The sequence below is a fragment of the Rattus rattus genome, chromosome 17 (genome assembly GCF_011064425.1).
Source record: "Rattus rattus isolate New Zealand chromosome 17, Rrattus_CSIRO_v1, whole genome shotgun sequence".
In the NCBI taxonomy this organism is placed as follows: Eukaryota; Metazoa; Chordata; class Mammalia; order Rodentia; family Muridae; genus Rattus; species Rattus rattus.
This window is the reverse complement of record NC_046170.1, coordinates 26,236,173-26,254,335: the sequence shown is the minus strand read 5'-3', so window position 1 is coordinate 26,254,335 and position 18,163 is coordinate 26,236,173. Positions and strand designations below refer to the sequence as shown.

At 46.2% G+C, this 18,163-nt stretch overlaps 1 protein-coding gene across 1 annotated transcript in view; it reads right to left on the bottom strand.

The window, feature by feature from the left end:
• Cdh3 (cadherin 3) overlaps positions 1-18,163 on the bottom strand; it is a 48,767-nt gene that overhangs the window by 20,741 nt on the left and 9,863 nt on the right. Inside the window, exons 3-6 of the mRNA XM_032888035.1 lie at positions 2,039-2,112; positions 802-927; positions 495-650; positions 249-393 (exon numbers count right to left, since the gene is read on the bottom strand). Of these exons, the coding sequence (XP_032743926.1) occupies positions 249-393; positions 495-650; positions 802-927; positions 2,039-2,112 (501 nt within the window). The remainder of the gene's footprint in view (positions 1-248; positions 394-494; positions 651-801; positions 928-2,038; positions 2,113-18,163) is intronic.

The following is an 18,163-nucleotide window of genomic DNA, read 5'->3' as shown; positions in this document are numbered from 1 at the left end:
CCCATTTGGATTGAAGCTCAGAGGTCCTGCCTATGGTCACAACCAGCAAAGAGACAAAGTCTAGATCCAAGTCTGAGTCTTTGCAGCTCCTAAGTCTGGCTGAGCCCAGAGCTTCTGGGAAGGTTTCAAATGTGAATGCCAGAGCTCTGCTACAAGTCAGGCTTGAGCAGGACTCGTGGGGTGCACGGTCATGGGGTGCACAGGGAATATGATGAGGTTCCAGAAGAGCCCCTTCCCAACCTCCTTACCAGGCATTACCCCCTCCGGAACACTCCCTCTGAAGGTGTCTTGAGTGAACTTGGGCTTGTTGTCATTCTGATCTGTCACAATGATGGATATGTTCATGGGCTCCTCTACAGACGCACCATTCTCAGATACAGCATGGCCAAAAAGCTGTGGGCACAGAGGTTTTGGGTCAGCTGCTGTTCCCACCGCCCCAGGCCTTGCGCCTGCCTCAGTAAACATATCTACATTGGGTGCTGAAGGCTACTTACCTCATACTTGACAATTTTCTCCCTGTCCAGTGGCATATTCAACAGCAGCCAGCCCGTCTCCTTCTCTATGGTGAAGACTCCCTCAGGGGGACTGTCAGCTCCAGGCCCCGTGATGCTGTAGAAAAGCTTGGTGCCTCTGTCCTTATTAGATTTAAGCTAGAAGCAGAGGAAAATGACAGTTGACAGAGGGACAGGTGCCTCACCTGGTGGCCAGGAGCCTTCTGCAGGCGATACCCAGCAGCAAGAAGCCTTGTTCTTAGGCCTTCGGACGATAAAGCCCGCAGACCCTAGAGTTGCCCAGCCATACCTGATTCAGCCTCTGAGGAAAAGGGCCTTTGCCATTCTCAGGGACCGATATTGGTGGCATCACCCACTCTCTCTTTCGTCTCCGTAAGATGCGTGAGCGTGGGGAGCTCATCACACACTTCCCTCCCTGCGAGCAAAGGTGTGAAAGAGCACATTAGCTTTGGCGTGGAAGGAGAAAGAGTCGTCTGTGGCAACAACGCACACCCCTACTCCCAGCTCTCAGGAGAGGCAGGAGGATCCGAGGTCATCCTCTGTTACATAGCAATTTGAGGCCAACCTAAACCACATGAGACCTCGCCTTCAACAACAACAACAACAACAACAACAACAACAACAACAACACAAAAAGTAACAATAACAATTGTTTATTTAATTTTGTTTGTTTTTGAAACAGGGCTTCTCCTGTATAACAGTTCTAGCTGTCCTGGAACTGGCTTTGTAGACCATTCTGACCTTGAACTCAGAGATCCTCCTGCCTTGGTCTCCTAAAAGCTGGGATTAAAGGTCCATGCCACCACACCCAACAATTGTAATAGTAACAATAAAGGAAAACAAAAAAGACGTCCATTTTTAATTTGTATATATACAAGGAATAATTTATCTTTATGTGTGTCTTCTCAAAAGGGATGGACAGGCTATGAACAGATGGGAGACAGATTGTTATATAGTTTTAAATATTTTTACGTTTTGAACATTCTCCCGTTCAAACAATTAAAAGACACCAGGAGTTGGTTGTAGTGGCGTATGCCTTTGATCCTAGCATTCAGGAGGCAGAGGCAGGCAGATCTCTGTGAGTTGGAGACCACCCTTATTTACATAGTGAGTTCTACGATAGCCAGAAATACATAGAGAAAGGGGGAAAAAAGACATCAGGAAGTATGACTAAACGCCTCAGGCCTACAATTCTAGAAGTCCATAGGGTTGGCAATCCTGTGTTGAAATAGGCTTCACCGGGGGTTAACCTGGACAAAACTGGAAGGGAGCAAGGGGATGAAAGTATACAGAGCCTGAGTGAGCTGGATGATGGCAGCCCCGCCCCACCTCCCTGCCCACGGACTGACTCTCTATCGCCCCCTATTGGTAAACCTCAGTCACTGCCCTGATTAGCAGTCACAGCTCACGGCTGGCTGGGGTTAGGGTTAATTTGGTTCCTATTACTATAGTAACAAAGACTCTGGCCAGCAGAAATCTGAACATAGCACCTTCCTTTTGCCCTGATGACAGACACGACAATTTACCTGGACTGTCCCCCTATTCAGTGTAATGATTCCTCCATTGTCTGCACCGAGCACCTCGTGTCCAGCCAATGCCTCTGTGAGGAAGAGAGAGAGAATTAGAAAGCAGTCTTTTGACTAGATTAAGGACTACCAGCCGAAGGCACTCAGGGCCTTGGCTTACTTTTCCTGGCCAGCCGGTGGTTACAAGTCTCATGAGTGTTGGGAACTGAACCCAGGTCTTCTGGAAGAACGGTATAAGCTCTTAACCTCTGAGCCATCTTCATTCCAGCCCCTACATTTGGATCTGGGAGAGGGAGGACCACCCCTTCGTGTGTCTAACTAACCCTTGTGTTTATCAGGCTGGAGGTTGTGGGCAGGTAGCTTTGTTGAGATACAGCTGAAGGAAGACAGCATTCTGGAGGCTATCTGCACACTGCAGGCGACCTATCCCCAAGAACGTGACACTGTTACCCACAGACGATTTGTCCGACTTCTGGTAATTTAAGTTGACAATAGTTCTTCTGAATTCTGCCTACAAAGCTACTGCCCTCTAGCCACCCCCAACAAAGGAGATTGATTTATTTTACACATGTGAGTGCTGAGTGTTTTTAATTTTTGCCTGCTTCTAAGTCTGTGCACCATGTAGTACCCAAAGACGCCAGGAGAGGGCACTGGATTTCCCCCAGGTATTGAAGTGACAGCTGCTTGTGAGCCACCGTGTGGATGTTGGGAGATCGAACCTGGGTCCTGTGGAAGAACAGTCAGTAACAAGTCACTGGCATCTGCCCAAGCTTGCTGTTAGCCCCACCCCGCCCCTTTTACTCTGTGTTGCTGGGACTAAGCCCAGGGTTTTTGCGAATGGGAGACTGGTGCTTTAGAAAGGAGCTGTGCTCCCAGAGGGAGGAAGTGCAGAGACCAGATGCCTCATGTCTGGCTGGTGGGGAGAGCAAGGGAACAGGCACTGTGGAAAAGTCAGGCAGTGGGGCCGGAGAGGGGGTCAGCAGGTAAGAGTACTGGCTACTCTTTCAGAGGATCTGGGTTCTATTCCAAGCATCCACATCGTGTAACTCTAGTTCCAGGAGATCTCATACCCTCTTCCGGCCTCCATGAACACTAAGGATGCATGTGGTGCACAGACATCCATGCAGACAAAACACCCATATGCATTAAATAATAAATACAATTTGAAAAAAAGTTAAAATGTATTCGCAAGGTTGGGCATGTCCCTCAGTGGTCGAGTGTTGTCTAATATATATACCAAGTCCTGAATCAAATTCCCACTACTTAAAAGGAAAGGTGTATGTTAAGATGTTCACAGCAGCGCTACTCATCACTGCCACAACTGGAAATGGTAGATGTCCCTGAAAGCTGCACGGACAGAAACACGGTGGTACTGCCACGTTTGGAACAACTCAACCACAAGAACATGCAACCAGGGTGGGTTCAAGAAGCAGAAGGTGAGAAGCAAAGCCAGATGCATGCTTGCCGGGGAAGAAAGACAATCCCCCACTAACAGCCAACATTTGTGGTCTAGACAGACCCTGTAATAAAAGACAGTAAGAGGAGACAAACAAGCGTATTAGCGCATTCAGTATGTGTCACATAGGCAAAGCCTCAGTGGACGGCATCATGAACGGTGTGGTTCCAAGACTAGACAGAGGGAAGCCATTACAGAGGCAGGAGACTGTGGATGTGAATCCAGGGAGCAAGCTAATGCTGTGAGATTTCGTTATTGATAAGAGTTGGTCTTCAGAAAGGAGTGCCTAGTTGACCTAGGAGGGCACAGAGAGCCATCTCTCTCTTCTGTACGCTCGCATCCGCCATCTTTATTTCCAGTGCTAGGTACCAAATCCAGGTCTTACGCATGCTCGGTATATAGCCCCTCGCTTTATTTTTATTATCATCATTATTTTTTTTTTATTATTATTTTTTAAGGCAAGGTCTTTCTAGATAGCCTGTAGACCAGGCTGGCCTTGACCTCAGAGTCAGCCAAGGGAGTAGCGGGACTCAAGAGTGCACCACCATGCCTGGTTCTTTTGGTTCTTCCTAAATGCACTTTGCTCAAAAGTATTTAGATCCACAACACATTTTCTGGCAACACATTTGTTTGTCGGCAGTGTGGCTCCACCGTGTGAAGCCGGAAGCCTGGCAGAGCTTATGGAAGTGGATGAAGTCAGCGGAAGGGGCAGCAGGTTTTAACAACCATAACGAGCCACCTGCAGCCCACAGGAATCCAGCGCCAGCTTTCCGGGGCCCCCCAGTCCTGAAACCAAAGAGCCCTGGAGCCCCAGAGCCAGACCCCGAGAGCCCCGGAGCCCCGGAGCCCCAGAGCCCCAGAGCCAGACCCCGAGTCCCAGAGTCCCCGAGGCCGGGAGCCCCGGAGCCCCGGAGCCCCGGAGCCCCAGAGCCCCAGAGCCCCAGAGCCAGACCCCGAGGCCCGGAGTCCCCGAGGCCCGGAGTCCCCGAGGCCTGGAGCCCCGGAGCCCCTGAGTGCACACATGCAGGCAGAGTCCTCCTGGAAGGCTGGGATGTGCGTGTGGGAGAGTGAAGATTGCTTAGAGACGGTCCTGCCTCCTTGACGATATCCTCTCTGAGGAGGCCTGCGCTGACACACTTGGTTTGGGGCAAGAAAGGGACCTGGGCATGATTCCATTCCAGGAGCCACGGGATCTATGGAAGTGGCCTTGTCTTTTACTCTATTGCACACTTTTGCAGGCTCAGCTGAGGAACTTTGCTTTGCCTTAACCCTAGAAAAACCAGGAATGACTGATATGCTAAAGACTAAATCAGCTTAAATACAGAAAATATTTTGTGTGTGTGTGTGTGTGTGTGTGTGTGTGTGTGTGTGTGTGTGTGTGTAGCATGCACTCATACAGCTGTGCAAAGAGGCACTTGTAGAGTTTTAAAAGTATATAAGGACACGCTCCTGTGCTATGAAACAAAGCAGGCATTGAAATGACACAGTGTGCATGCAACTATGGACGGGGGGAAAAACCTTGAAGAAATGACCTTTCCCATGATTGCAAGATACTTTTAACTCTTTAAACCACATGGCCATGGCTATATGCTAACCATTTGTTTTCATTCTCTGTTTTGGCGATCTTTTTGACTCTGTGTGCACGTGTGTGTGTGTGTGTGTGTATGTGTGTGTGTGTGTGTATGTGTGTGTGTGTGTGTGTGTGTGTGTGTGTGTGTGGTGTTTTCTTCAGCTGCTCCACCTACTGAGACAGGATCTCTCACTGAGCCCAGAGCTCGCAGAGACCTAGTCAGTTTGCTCTGCTGGAATTTCAGGCAGGCCACTATGCCTGCCTGGCTTTTTGTTATTTTACTGTAATTACACTTGTATGTCTGTGGATGTGTGCATCTCACAGCACACCATGTTGGCTCTCTCCTCCCACCACCTGGCTTCTTACCTGAGGCCCCCTCTTAGCTTTTATGTGTGTCAAGTGTCAGAACTCCCGGCCTTACCCTTTAGTGGCAAGTGCTGGAATGACTATGCCATCTCTCCAGCCCTCTGTTTTGAGACAAGGTCTTGTTAGCTCAGGCTAGCTTGCAATTCAACTTGAAGCCCAAACTTGACTTCACGATTCTCCTGCCTTTGTCTCCCAAGATTCTAGGATTTCCAGTGTGCTGACCATGCCTGACTCCTGTATTATCTTGGATTCTTGCCCCACCCCAATCTCTACACTGAAGTATTCTGGCTCCTTGTACACCACAATGTGGCTATATTTGAAGAAAAGGTCTTAAAAGAGGCCACTGGCCCTAATCCCATTGTTGCTAGTGTTCTTGGGAAAGGTATTTTGGACATAGTACAGGCTTTGTGACAGCAGTGAAGGAGTTGGCCATCACAAAGCCAAGGAGAAGGACCTCACGAGAGCAAACCTTCCTTGGCTTCCAACCCTAAACCTCTAGAATTGTGAGACTCAATTCCTGTCCTGGCCAGCCAGTCCCGGGACTTTGTCTCAGTGGTCTTAACAGCTATGCTCCAGTCTCAGTGGTTAGGAATTCTATTCTTCTGCGTTACTGTTACCAGCCAACATTAACATAGTTTGCTTTTTAGTTTCTTTATTTTCAGATGGGGTCCCTTGTAGTCTAGGCTAGCTTTGAACCTCTGATCCTCCCACGGCCGTCTCCCAAGTATGTGGATTATAGACATGTGCCATCAGGCCCAGCTCATAGCTCCTTATTTCATCTTCATGAAGAAACTTATAAGAGGCATTTTAATGGACATTTTTGAGTCTGGGAAACTGAGAGGTTCAACAAGTTCACTGAAGTCACATAGAGAGAGGCGATGAAAATCCAAGTCCTTCCCAAACCAGTCTGAACCCTGAGTCATCTGCATAGCCACCCACCTCTGGTCTTTTCCATCTCTCTGAGAGCTTCTTCACTTACCACCACTCCTCTACAGAAGTAATAAAGATTATTGTTAAAGCCAGTCTCTGTTCTGTTTTAACCTTATGTGTATGGCTGTTTGGCCTGCATGTATGTTTGTACACTGCATGCATGCAGTATGTGAGGCATCCAGAAGAGGGCGCCAGATCCCCTGGAACTGGAGTTAGGAGTGGTTGTGAGCTGCTTCAGTATGGGTGCTGAGAACTAACCATGGGACCTTGACAAGAGCAGTGTAATTCTTAACTACTGAGCCATTTCTCTAGCCCCCTATATTTTTATCTTTAAAATCTGTTGTGAACACCAATGTCTTTTTTGTTTTTGGAGACAGGGTCTCTCTATGTAGCCCTGGCTGTCTTAGAACTTGTTCTGTAGACCATGCTGGCCTTAAACTCAGAGATTCGCTTGCCTCTGCCTCTCAAGTGCTGGGATTATGGCCTGGCATAAGCATAGTGTTTTGATGAAGAATTTGGATTATTAGAGTTGGAAGAACAGCACTCAACTTCACAGAACTACCACAAACACCACACAGAGCAAAACCCCCAAACATGACGCTGTCAGCCGCAAACAGCATCATCTAGCAGTCACCACCAGGAAACCAGAACTCCAGGGCCACATGACTTGCTCAAATCCAGACTGCTAAAGAGTAGAATTAGAATCAGAACCCAGGCATGGTCAGAAGTCTAAAGCCATATTCTTCAGCAAGGCATTCATTCAAACTCTGCCTTGGTGCAAACTGTGTACCTATGATACCAAGAAACAGGGAGGAACAAAAGCGCTCACCCACAAGTTTGCCTAAATCCCTGCAGGGCACTCTTGGCTCTCCAAACTAATCAACAGTGCATGGCTGACAGCTACAGTGCAGAGACAACCTAAATGCACATCAGCGAGGGACGGAGTCCTGTGACATCATCATTATCCGCCTCCAAGCAATGGAAGACCAACCAGACATCACAGAAAGCTATGAAAAGGGCAGGGGATCTAGCTCAGTGGTAAAGCACTTGCCTAGCATATGAGGCCTTGGCTTTGATACTAAAGCTCTCAAAAAATAAACAAGCTATCATCAGTGGATGTTCAAACTCTGTAGGTTATATGAGAAGATGCTGGGACACATTGTTAATACATCTTAAGATAGAGCGATATGGTTCCCTAGTAATGTTTGCATTTGTACATTATTATTATTATTATTATTATTATTATTATTATTATTATTGCAAGGGATATTGACCAGAACTAACATACGCCAGGGGAAACTTTTGTCACTGAGCTACGCTCCTCAGTCCCTATCTGTACCGTCTTTGCGGGCTGGAGAAATGACGGAGTGGTTACAAGCACTTCTTGATCAGTCAGAGGAATGCAGTTCAGATGCCAGCATCTAATATCAGGTGGCTCACAAACATCTATAACTCCAGCTCCAAGGGACCTGATGCCCACTTTTGGCCTCTGTGGGCACCTGACCCCCAACCCTAACTAAAATGAAAACAAAAACAGAAACAGAAAATTGAAAAAAAAAAAAAAAAAGAAAACAATTAAAAAACCCAGGCTTCTGGGAAGAGTACCCTGAAGCTGGGACAAAGATAAGACTTTTTGTCACAGTCCCTTCTGGCTTCCCATGGCACTGACCATATCAGTTGTTCGAAACACTTAAAGCACGCCAGGCACGTTATCATATGCCTGTAATCCTGGCACGTGGGAGGAAGCGGCACAAGAATCATAAGCTCGGTGTCTTTGCTGGCTATATATAGTGTCAAGCCATCCTCGGCTGTACTCGATCCTATCTCAAAAAAAAAAAAAACAAACATGAAAACTTAATCGCCACCTTCCCGCCCCGTTCCTGAACTGGGAGATAGTCTCCAGCTAGCACAGGTGTGCCAGCGACTTCTCCATCTCTGCAGCAGCTCCATCCTTCCAGGTTACCCAGCAGGAAACTAATGGTCCCTCCAATACTCAGAAGCCTCAAGCCCCCCCAAACTCTAAAATCTGCCATACCCGCAAGGAGCCACTAACTCAGACAAACCCCTTCCTATTATTTACAAACTCTACCCTCAAGGAGTGGACAGCCCGCCCTGCTACCCGGTCGCTTGCATTTCCCCACTGGTGCACGGTGCTAGATGTTAGCATCTCAGTATCTCTGCTGTTCATCTATTCTCAGAGGGGACGGCGCCTCTGAGACAACAATCAAGCAGCCAGCAGTCACGTATTATGAATGTCTCAGCCTCCCCCGCAGACCGCACACCCCTGGAGCATCAGCTCCAACTCATGTTCAACAGGAAGCGGAACACAACCAAGAGGCAGGAATCCGGGCAGGCAGGGGCATGCTTCAAACACCCACTCTGCTTAAGACTCTCAGCTCAGTGATTTTCTCCCTAGTTCTGGGAAGGACTATTACAGCTTCTAACCAACAGCTCAGTGAACAAGAGGCTGTAGGGTACAGGGATGGAGGTGTCTTGAACTGCCTCCAGGAAACAGCATCAGAGAGAAAGCCCCAACTACATAGCTTCCGAGAGGTCCGGAAGACCTGGGCTGATAGCTACATAATTATCAGCTGTGTGCTTAGGCAAACATCGTGAGCATATGAAAGTTCTATCTACTCATCTGAAAAGTGGGGACACTAAGGTGTGCCTGGTACAAGATAAGCCTTCGATAACAGTACCATTAATCTACGTATGCACAATACACACAGAGGTGTCTACATCAAGTCCCAGATTCCACCCCCCAAATTGTGTGTTGGATATATGGGTGTCTCATATATATGTATGGTGCATAGACATGTGGAGGCCAGATCGATAATCAGGTGTCTGCTCTATTTCTCTCTCCCTGATGGCCTTAAAAAAGTCTCTGACTGAACAGGAAGTGCCCATCCCACCCCATTTCAGCTGGGCTGGCTGGACTGCAAACCCTCAGGATCAGCCAGTCTCTGCTCTCAATGCTGGCTGGGTTACAGCCACACACAACCATGCCAGACATTTATGTGGGGGTTCAAACTCAGGTCCTCATGCCTGCAGAGTAAGCGCTCTCACCCACTGAGCCATCTCTCTGGTCCCCTCTTTTTCTTTTATGAGGTAAGGTTTGCTATGCTGCTCAGGCTGCCCCTGAACTCACTACGTAGGCTTAGCTGGCCCAAAACTTGTCATTTTCCTGCCTTGGCCTGCCATGTACTAGGATAAGAGGTGTGTACAACCATACTCAGTCTTTTTTTTTGTTTTAATTTTTAAAAAGAATGTGGACAAGTGCATGTAGTACCTGCACCCGCCTGAAGAGGGCGCAAGAGCAGTTATCGGCAGTTCTGAGCAGTCGCATAGGTGTCTAGAACTGAACCTGGGTCCTCTGAAGAATAGCCAGTGCTCATATCCCCTGCTCCTTCTCTCCAGTACCCCCCTACCCCCCACAGCTAGTCTTTTCAAAACCACAGAAAAACCACCTCCTGACCTGCAAAGGGGTTAACCTGCGACTGTGATTTACCTTAAGAATGAAGTACAGAGAAGCAGATGCCCAGTGCCCAAGAACACAGATGAAAACTGGCTCAGTCTGCCTCTGGAAAGGGCTGTTTGAGGGGGTCTCTGTGGCTCAGTGGGGGAGGCAGAGGCTGGACATTTCACAGACACACTGACCTTTCTAGAGAGATTTGCTGGGGTATCTGTGAGAACATGAGTCACTTTCTTTGTAAGTTAAGCATCACAGAGAAACTGCTGACAGGTTAAGCCCTGGGGCAGATCACTATGGCTTCCTTGCAGAGGCTTCCTGGAACCAGTGGCCTTGTGCCATAGTCTTAGGGTGAAGCTCATCTCAAACCAGGTCTCACCACCACTCATCCTGCCTTGGCCTCAGCTTCCTCAGTGAAAGATGCCCGTAGAAACGGGTGTGGTAGGGTTGCAAGGCCATGCATCTTAGCTAACTGATGGGGGCATGAATGGGCTTGTGTCGATATCTTTCTGACGTGAGTGATGAGTACCAGAGAGCACATGACGCAACAGTTCAAACTTTAAAGCTGGAAAACAAAAGCCCTTAACATGGCTCTGACTTCCATTCCCACCCCAGGCCTCAGGCGCCTGGCTGCTGTAGCCTGTTTTCCCCACAGAGGGAAATGAACTTGAACCTGATCCTCTGAAGAAAGAAGATGTGCCTGCTGGACACAGGGGAACGGACGGCTTTCAGCTGGGATTGTGTCTACAGAAAGTAACGTAACAAGCACAACCAAAGAGGTAGGAGTCCCATGTTTCCGCCCTAGATAGGGGGACACTCAATGGAACCTGGAATCCCTGACTTAGGTTCAAAACTTTTCTTTAAAAGACAGTCTGTAAAGGCTGAACCTCAGATCTAAAAGCTGATACCACTATAAAACTTGGACAAGAAGAGTCCAGCCTCTGGGATACTAGAGCTGGGGAAGAAAAAAAGGTTCTTAAACAGATGTATGCAGGGTTGGGGATTTAGCTCAGTGGTAGAGCGCTTGCCTAGCAAGCACAAGGCCCTGGGTTTGGTCCCCAGCTCCAAAAAAAGAAAAAAGAAAAGAAAAGAAAGAAAAGAAAGAAAAAAGGAGGAGGAGGAGGAAGAGAAGAGGAAGAAGAAGAAGAAGAAGAAGAAGAAAGAAGAAGAAGAAGAAGAAGAAGAAAGAAGAAGAAGAAGAAGAAGAAGAAGAAGAAGAAGAAGAAGAAGAAGAAGAAGAAGAAGAAGAAGAAGAAGAAGAAACAGATGTATGCAAACTGATGGGTACTGTACTGGGGACATCTGATTTCCCTTGGGTCAGAAATGCCCAGACTGCTCCCTCTCAACCCCAAGGAAACACCCATGAAAGGGATGGGGAGTGGGGCGGAGATTTGACATCTCAGACACAACATGAAGGTGCTACAGAGTTCCAACGTCCAATTCTGTTAGACGTTCTGGCAAAATAAAACGACCCATCTCTCTGAGCACAGAAGATTCTCAATGATCAGTCCTGGCCAATTTACCCGCTGATGTTGGTCAACTGACTAGAAGACAAGGGAAGTACCTGTCTGATCAGGGTGTGGCCACAGGGCATCCAAGGAGAGAGGCCAGGAGAGAACGCCTTCAAAGTCTCTGTTCTAGTTTGTCTTGAATATACTTACAAAGTGAACACACTTCTGAATGAGAGGTTGGTAGCTCGGGGAAGAGCACGTGGAAATAACCGTTAAGATCCTGGGACTTTCCCAAGTGAAGCTGTGTTTAGACGAAAAAAACAATCCACTGAGAAAGACTAATTAAAAGCCAAGTGCTGTGGACTACTACCAGGGAACCAGGTGCTGCTGTACACTGCTGGGACAAGTGACAATAGAAACTGGTACTTTTCTATCACTTAGGAATTCATAAATAAGTCCTTTCACCTGGGTATCGTGTCAGAAATCATCCCAGGTGTGGCAAAAACCAGATCTGTGAGGATCCTCAAATCTGCTGCTTAAATAGGAGAAAATGAAGGACTCAATAACCTTTCAATGAATGCTTAATTAGGCTGCGTTACAGATACTCAAATGTCTACACTATAGCCTCAAATACTATAAAAGAAACCCCCAAGGGAAACCAGTGCTCTACAAAGCAGAGGAAAGGTCACAAAGAGCCATTTATAGTACTCAACCAACAATTATACAATATTAATAGTTTCACACGGCACAAATCAGGAGAGATGGGGCCGAGCCCTGGAACCAAGAAGGCTCCCAAGCTTTGAACCCAAACCATCAGACATCTTCCAAACAAAGGGATACCAAGATGGCTGCCTGTGGTGCACATTCCTATATATACTAACACCAAAGGCTAAGGCAAGAGGAAAGGAAAAAAAATGGTGAGCAAGACTGGAACTGAGCAGGCTGATGCGAAGACGCTGTAGGGCAGAAAAGCACGCTGGGAATATACCTCGGCTATGCAGGCTGGGATCCCCAGTGCTTTTGTTTGACTCAGAAGCTGCCCCAGGGCATGCTGGGATGTCCACCCGCTCACTAACTTCACTGAAGGTAGTCTCTAGTACACTTGGGGGTTCCAGTGCTTCTTCTCCAGAGCTTCTATAGTGGACAAGCCGGAAGTCCAGCATGAGACCTCGACACTGTCTTCTGGATGTTTAAGGGGTCCTCAGTATCCTGATGCTGGAGCTAAAGTGGAAGTCATACCGTCCCAGTAGTGGCTTTATAAACTCCTGCAGGATGTACGATCTCCGGGGAGTGAGGTTAGGTGGCAGGTCACCCTCATTTCTGCAGGATTTACAGAGGTCCTGATCTTGCAGAGAACCCGATGCAATCGGAGGCTCTCAGCCTGGAGCCCCTTCCCAGCCACCGTAGTCTAAAAGTACGGGAGGAGAAGCTTGGCTTTGGGCACTGAATGACGCTTAGATGGAAAGGAAGGGAGATGAATCGGGGAGATATGCTTTAAAAAAAAAAAAAGTGTGGTGGTGCAAGCATGGAATCTTAGTACTGGAAAAACCAAGACAGGATTGTACAAGTTCAAGGCCAGCCGGGGGAACATAGTGGGTTCAAAGCCAGCTTGAACTATGGTGTAAAAACCCTGTCTTCACAAAACACACAAAAAAGACAAGCAGGTAAGTCATTCAGAATAGAAATATAAAGTGTTAAAAAGTGGCAATTACTAGAGAGGAAACCTGAATACAATTATTAAGATTTGGGAATTTATGGTTGTATGTTTGAGCATGATGTGCATGCACTGGGGAGGGAATGTGTGACAGCAAGACAGCTCTGGGGTGACAGTTCTCTCCATCTACCTTCCTGTGTGTCTTGGGGGCTGAAGTGAGGTTACCAGGTTTGCACAGCAAGCACCTTTATTTTCTGAGCCACCTCACAAGCTCCAAAATTCCATTTTTAAAATGGCATTTTTTTTTTTTTTGAGCCAGAGTCTCTTGTATCCCAGGACGGCTTGAGACTCTGGATGTCCTTGGACTTCTGTTCTACTGCTGAGTGCTGGGGACAAAACGCACAGTCCATTCCTTTCGATATGTTTAGTGTCATCACAGTGACGCAAATGTCCAGAACAAATGTCACAAACACATCAGTAATGACCCTAATGTCTAGAGCAAATGTCGCAAACACAGCTGATAAAACTTTCAGCAAACTTAAAAACACCCATACCTTTTAAAGATGTGCATATCCTTTATCTTAGCACTAAGGAGGCAGAGGCAGGAAAATTTCTTTGTGTTCAAGGTTAGCCTGGACTTCATAGTAAGTTCTAAACTAACAACAATAACACACTAAAATTAAAACACAAACAAACACAGCTTCTGCTGCTGACCTCTGTACATTCTTAGTTTCTGAGTGCTCACCTTGTGAAGGGGTCTGCACTTGCACGCACAGGGTGCACATAGACTCATGGAGGCAGACTGTTGTGTCGCAGCCTCCTCAAGATAATAACCTTCAGGAAGTATCTAAAACTGACCAGATTCACTAGGCCCCTCCCTGCCAGAGTAAGGAGAAAAGAAAGCCCAGATGCCTGGAAGAGGTTTAGGCCAGAGTCCCTTGCAAAGGACACTCTCTAACCCGTTGAGTTGTCCCCACAGCTCCAGTTCCCAGCTTTGTGAGCTGTCATACATGCTGGGGTGGGCTTTGGTGATGCAAGTGTCTTAGAGTCATTTCTGCTCCTGTAGGCAAACCCCCACTATTAGTAACCACCATAAAACTCGTTGGTTCACCAAGGTGGACTTTGGTAGTATCTGTACTTTGGTCTGTTGTAGGTTTCCTATCTGGGATGAGTAGGGAAGTGTGTTTTGTCACACTACATTTACATACATTTAAAAAAATAAATCTTGGGGTTGAGGATTTAGCTCAGTGGTAGAGCGCTTGCCTAGCAAGTGCAAGGCCCTGGATTTGGTCCCCAGCTCTGGAAAAAAAATTTTTTTTAGGGGACTCCAGAGGTCCTGAGTTCAATTCCCAGCAACCACATGGTGGCCCACAACCATTTGTAATGAGATCTGATGCTCTTTTCTGGTGTGTCTGTAGACAGCTACAGTGTACTTATATATAATAAATAAATTAAAAAAAACTTTAAAACAAAGCCCCTCAAAATCATTGATAGACAATCCTTACCTCATTGTCTAGCCACACTGTCTCCTCTCCTTTTCCAACTTTTCTTCTTTTCCCTTTTCCCCCTTTCCCCCACCTCTCTGAAGCAAGATCTCACTGTGTAACCAAGGCTGGCCTCAAATTCACAATCCTCAGAACTTCATCTTCTCAGTGCTTAGATTCCCGTTGGTAGGTATGTTTGTGGTTTTACACACACTTTTTAAATTCCCTCACTGTAATACAATTTACTTTTTTTTTTTTTTTTACAATTTACTTTTTTATCATCATCATCATCATCATCATCATCACCATCATCATCATCATCATCATCATCACCATCACCACCACCACCACCATCATCATTATCACCATCCTCTTTTTCCTAATACAGGGTTTTAGCACTGGCTGGGCCAGAACTTGCTACTAGATCAGGGTGGGTTTGAACTCATGGAGATCCACCTATTTCTGCATCCCGAATAGTGGGATGAGTCAAGAGTCAAGGCTAGATGTGGTGGTGCACACCTTTAATTCCAGCACTCTGGAGGTAGAATCAGGTAGATCTCTTGAGTTTCAGGCTAGCTAAGTATACACAGTGAGACCGTTTCTTTAAAAACAAGCAAACAGGCATCATACCTAGATAATCATCAATATTATTTTGTTTCAAGACAGGGTCTCATTATGTAGCTCTGGCTATCCTTAACAATGTAGACCAGGCTGGCCTTGAACTCACAGACATCTGTCTGCCTCTGTCTCCCAAGGGCACCAACACATCCAGCTAATTATTATTTTTTGAGACAGTATTTTGTATAGCCCAGGCTATATTCAAATTCCTTATATATCCAAGGCTTGTCCTGGACACTGGACTCTCTCATCTCTACTTCTCATTGCCTGGCTTTAAAATCTTGATTTTAAAAATGTGAAATTTTTTTAGATTTATTTTATGTGTATGAACGCTTTGCCTTTGTGTGTATCTGTGCACCACATGTGTGCCTGGTGCCCATGGAGATCAGAAGAGGCACTGATCTGGAACTGGATCTCCTGAACTGGAGTTAAGAATGGTAGGGGCTGGGGATTTAGCTCAGTGGTAGAGCGCTTACCTAGGAAGGCAAGGCCCTGGGTTCGGTCCCCAGCTCCAAAAAAAAAGAAAAAAAAAAAAAAAAAAATGGTGGTGAACCCCATCGTGTGGGTATCAGAAAATGAACCAGGATCTTCCGCAAGAACAGAGCTCTTAAATGCTGAACCATCTCTCCAGTCCCTAATATTTTTTATTTCACAAATGAGAAACTAAGGAGCAGTGATTAGTTAAAGATTGGGACCAAAGGCCACAGGCAAGAAGGGAACAAACAGGTTCAATCCAGTCCAGTGACACTGGAACTTCATCCCAAGCCCACCACACCTAACGTTGATGAATTTTATGCAAATTTCAACTGTAGAAATTTGAAATGATCCCACCAAGTCCCCCTTTGTGTGCAAAGTCTAAAGACACACAAATTCCTTCTATTAGGGGGCTGGAGCGAGGGCTCAGAGGTGAAGAGTCCTTGCTACTCTTACAGAGAATCTGGGTTCGGATCCCAGCACCCGCACGGTGGTTCACAAAGGTCTGTAACTCTAGCTCCTGGGTATCTGATAAACTCTTTTGAGCACACAGTGTACTTATATGCATGCAGGCAAAACAACACACAAAATAAATATGTAAACCTTAAAAAGAAAAAAGACCCCACAAATTCCAATATTTTTGTATTAAAAAAAACCTAGGGGGCTGGAGAGATGGCTCGGCAGGTAACAGCACTGACCGCTCTTCTAGAGGTTCTGAGTTCAATTCCCAGCACCCACATGGTGGCTCATAACCATCTGCAATGGGATCCAATGCCCTCTTCTGGTGTGTCTGAAGACAGCCACAGTGTATTCATATACATAAAATAAATAGAATGTAGAAAGTCACACAGTTGCCAAGCTGCAGAGACTGTGGGAATGTAAAGCCCCTGCTGCCCTGAGCCATACACACAGTTCAGTTGCTCATATGGAAACACGTCTCAAATCCTGGGTGTTATGAATGCACCCTTTACATCAGTGAGACTAGGAGCTGTGCAAGACTGTCTACCACAGCACTATCTCGGATTAAGAAAGAATTTATAAATCTCTTTCAAGGGAAAAATAAGATCAGAAGTGAATGTCTGCTTTAAAAATGGAAACCAACTTTTACTGGGGCAAAAGGCCTGTTAGCAGAATTCGAAGTCTAAAGAAAAATGTAAGGGGTGTGGGGTTGGGGTGCGTGCGTGTGTGTGTGTGTGTGTGTGTGTGTGTGTGTGTGTGTGTGTGTGTGTGTGTGTGTGTGTGTGTGTGTGTTTTCTTTCTTGTTCTGTTTGAACCACACTTTCAAGCTCTGAGCAGTCTCAGGAAATAATGCCTGCATGCATACATCTGGCAATTTACTTCTCTGTCAAACGGCTTTAAACTGTCTTGATTTTTTTTGGTGATTTTTGAATGCTTTTGAAACGCTCATTGAGTCATAAAAAAATGTAACTGTGAGAAACTAATGCTTTTTAAATAGCGCAGACGCCTTATCTTGGGCTTGCAGCAGAGCTTGGCCATAAAAAGTTCAGCTCGCCTGGACAGGGTTAAGTTCATTCCATCATCTTTCAGCCGGCCGGCTGTCTTTCCTAATAAGGCGACTCCTGATAGATTTCTAAAAACCCAAACGCTTCACAATTTTGGTGCTAACTCCTTCCCACCACCACATCTGTAAAAGATAAAAACAGAGAGCTGGCTCGAATAAATCATGTCCATCCACCACTGGAAGACTCCAGAGTGGCTCACATCATGATAGATGTACATTTCACAGTCTGGAAACATGCCTGCTTCTCTAAGCTAACAAAGCAAGCTGCACGGTAACATGTATGTGTGACATAGTCCAGTTGGTTCAAATTCCTGAATGTGCGCTCATGTCTTTGTATGGGAAAAGATCTACATGGGGCCATGGAGATGGTTTAGCCGGTAAATGAGTTTGCTGCCAAGATTGAAGACCCAAATTCAATCCCTAAAGCCCACATCGCAGAAAGATCTCAAAACCCCAACTCCACCACGTTGTCCACATACGCAGATAAAGAAATGTGTTTTTAAAAATTAAAAAGGCCTACAAAACAGGAACATATTAAGCCATTAACTGTGTTTGCCCATAGCAAGCAGTATCTGGGAATGAAAACTATCCTGTATTTACTTACGATGTGCTGCTACCGACATAGAGTAGGGCTGCTAAGTCTAAACTCTGTGTCTGCTGAGATCATTGTGGCCTGGGAAGTGGGGAGATATTTAACTGACTTTAGTTCCCTTGCCTGTAACTCAGGGTGATGGTACCTCTCCCTTAATCTGGGAGTTTAATGAGCTAACAGTATATATCAGGTTCTTAGAGACATGCTTGCCTGCCACATAGAAAGTATCACATATTTTACTGTAAAAATGTTTATATCTATGAGGAGCATATGTACATGGTTTAATTAAAAATCTCAGGGGTTGGGAAGATGGTAGTCATTAAGAGCATACACTGCTTTACAAAAGATCCGAGTTCGGTTCCCGGCATCCATACCAGGTGGCTCCCAACTGCCCATAACTCCAGCTCTACAAGGATCCACTTTCATGTACACACCCACATACAGACACAAATGTATATGTAATCATAAATAAAATGAATCTGAAAACAACCATTCAGCCCTATATCAACAAAATAAAATAACGTATATGGGGGCAGGGT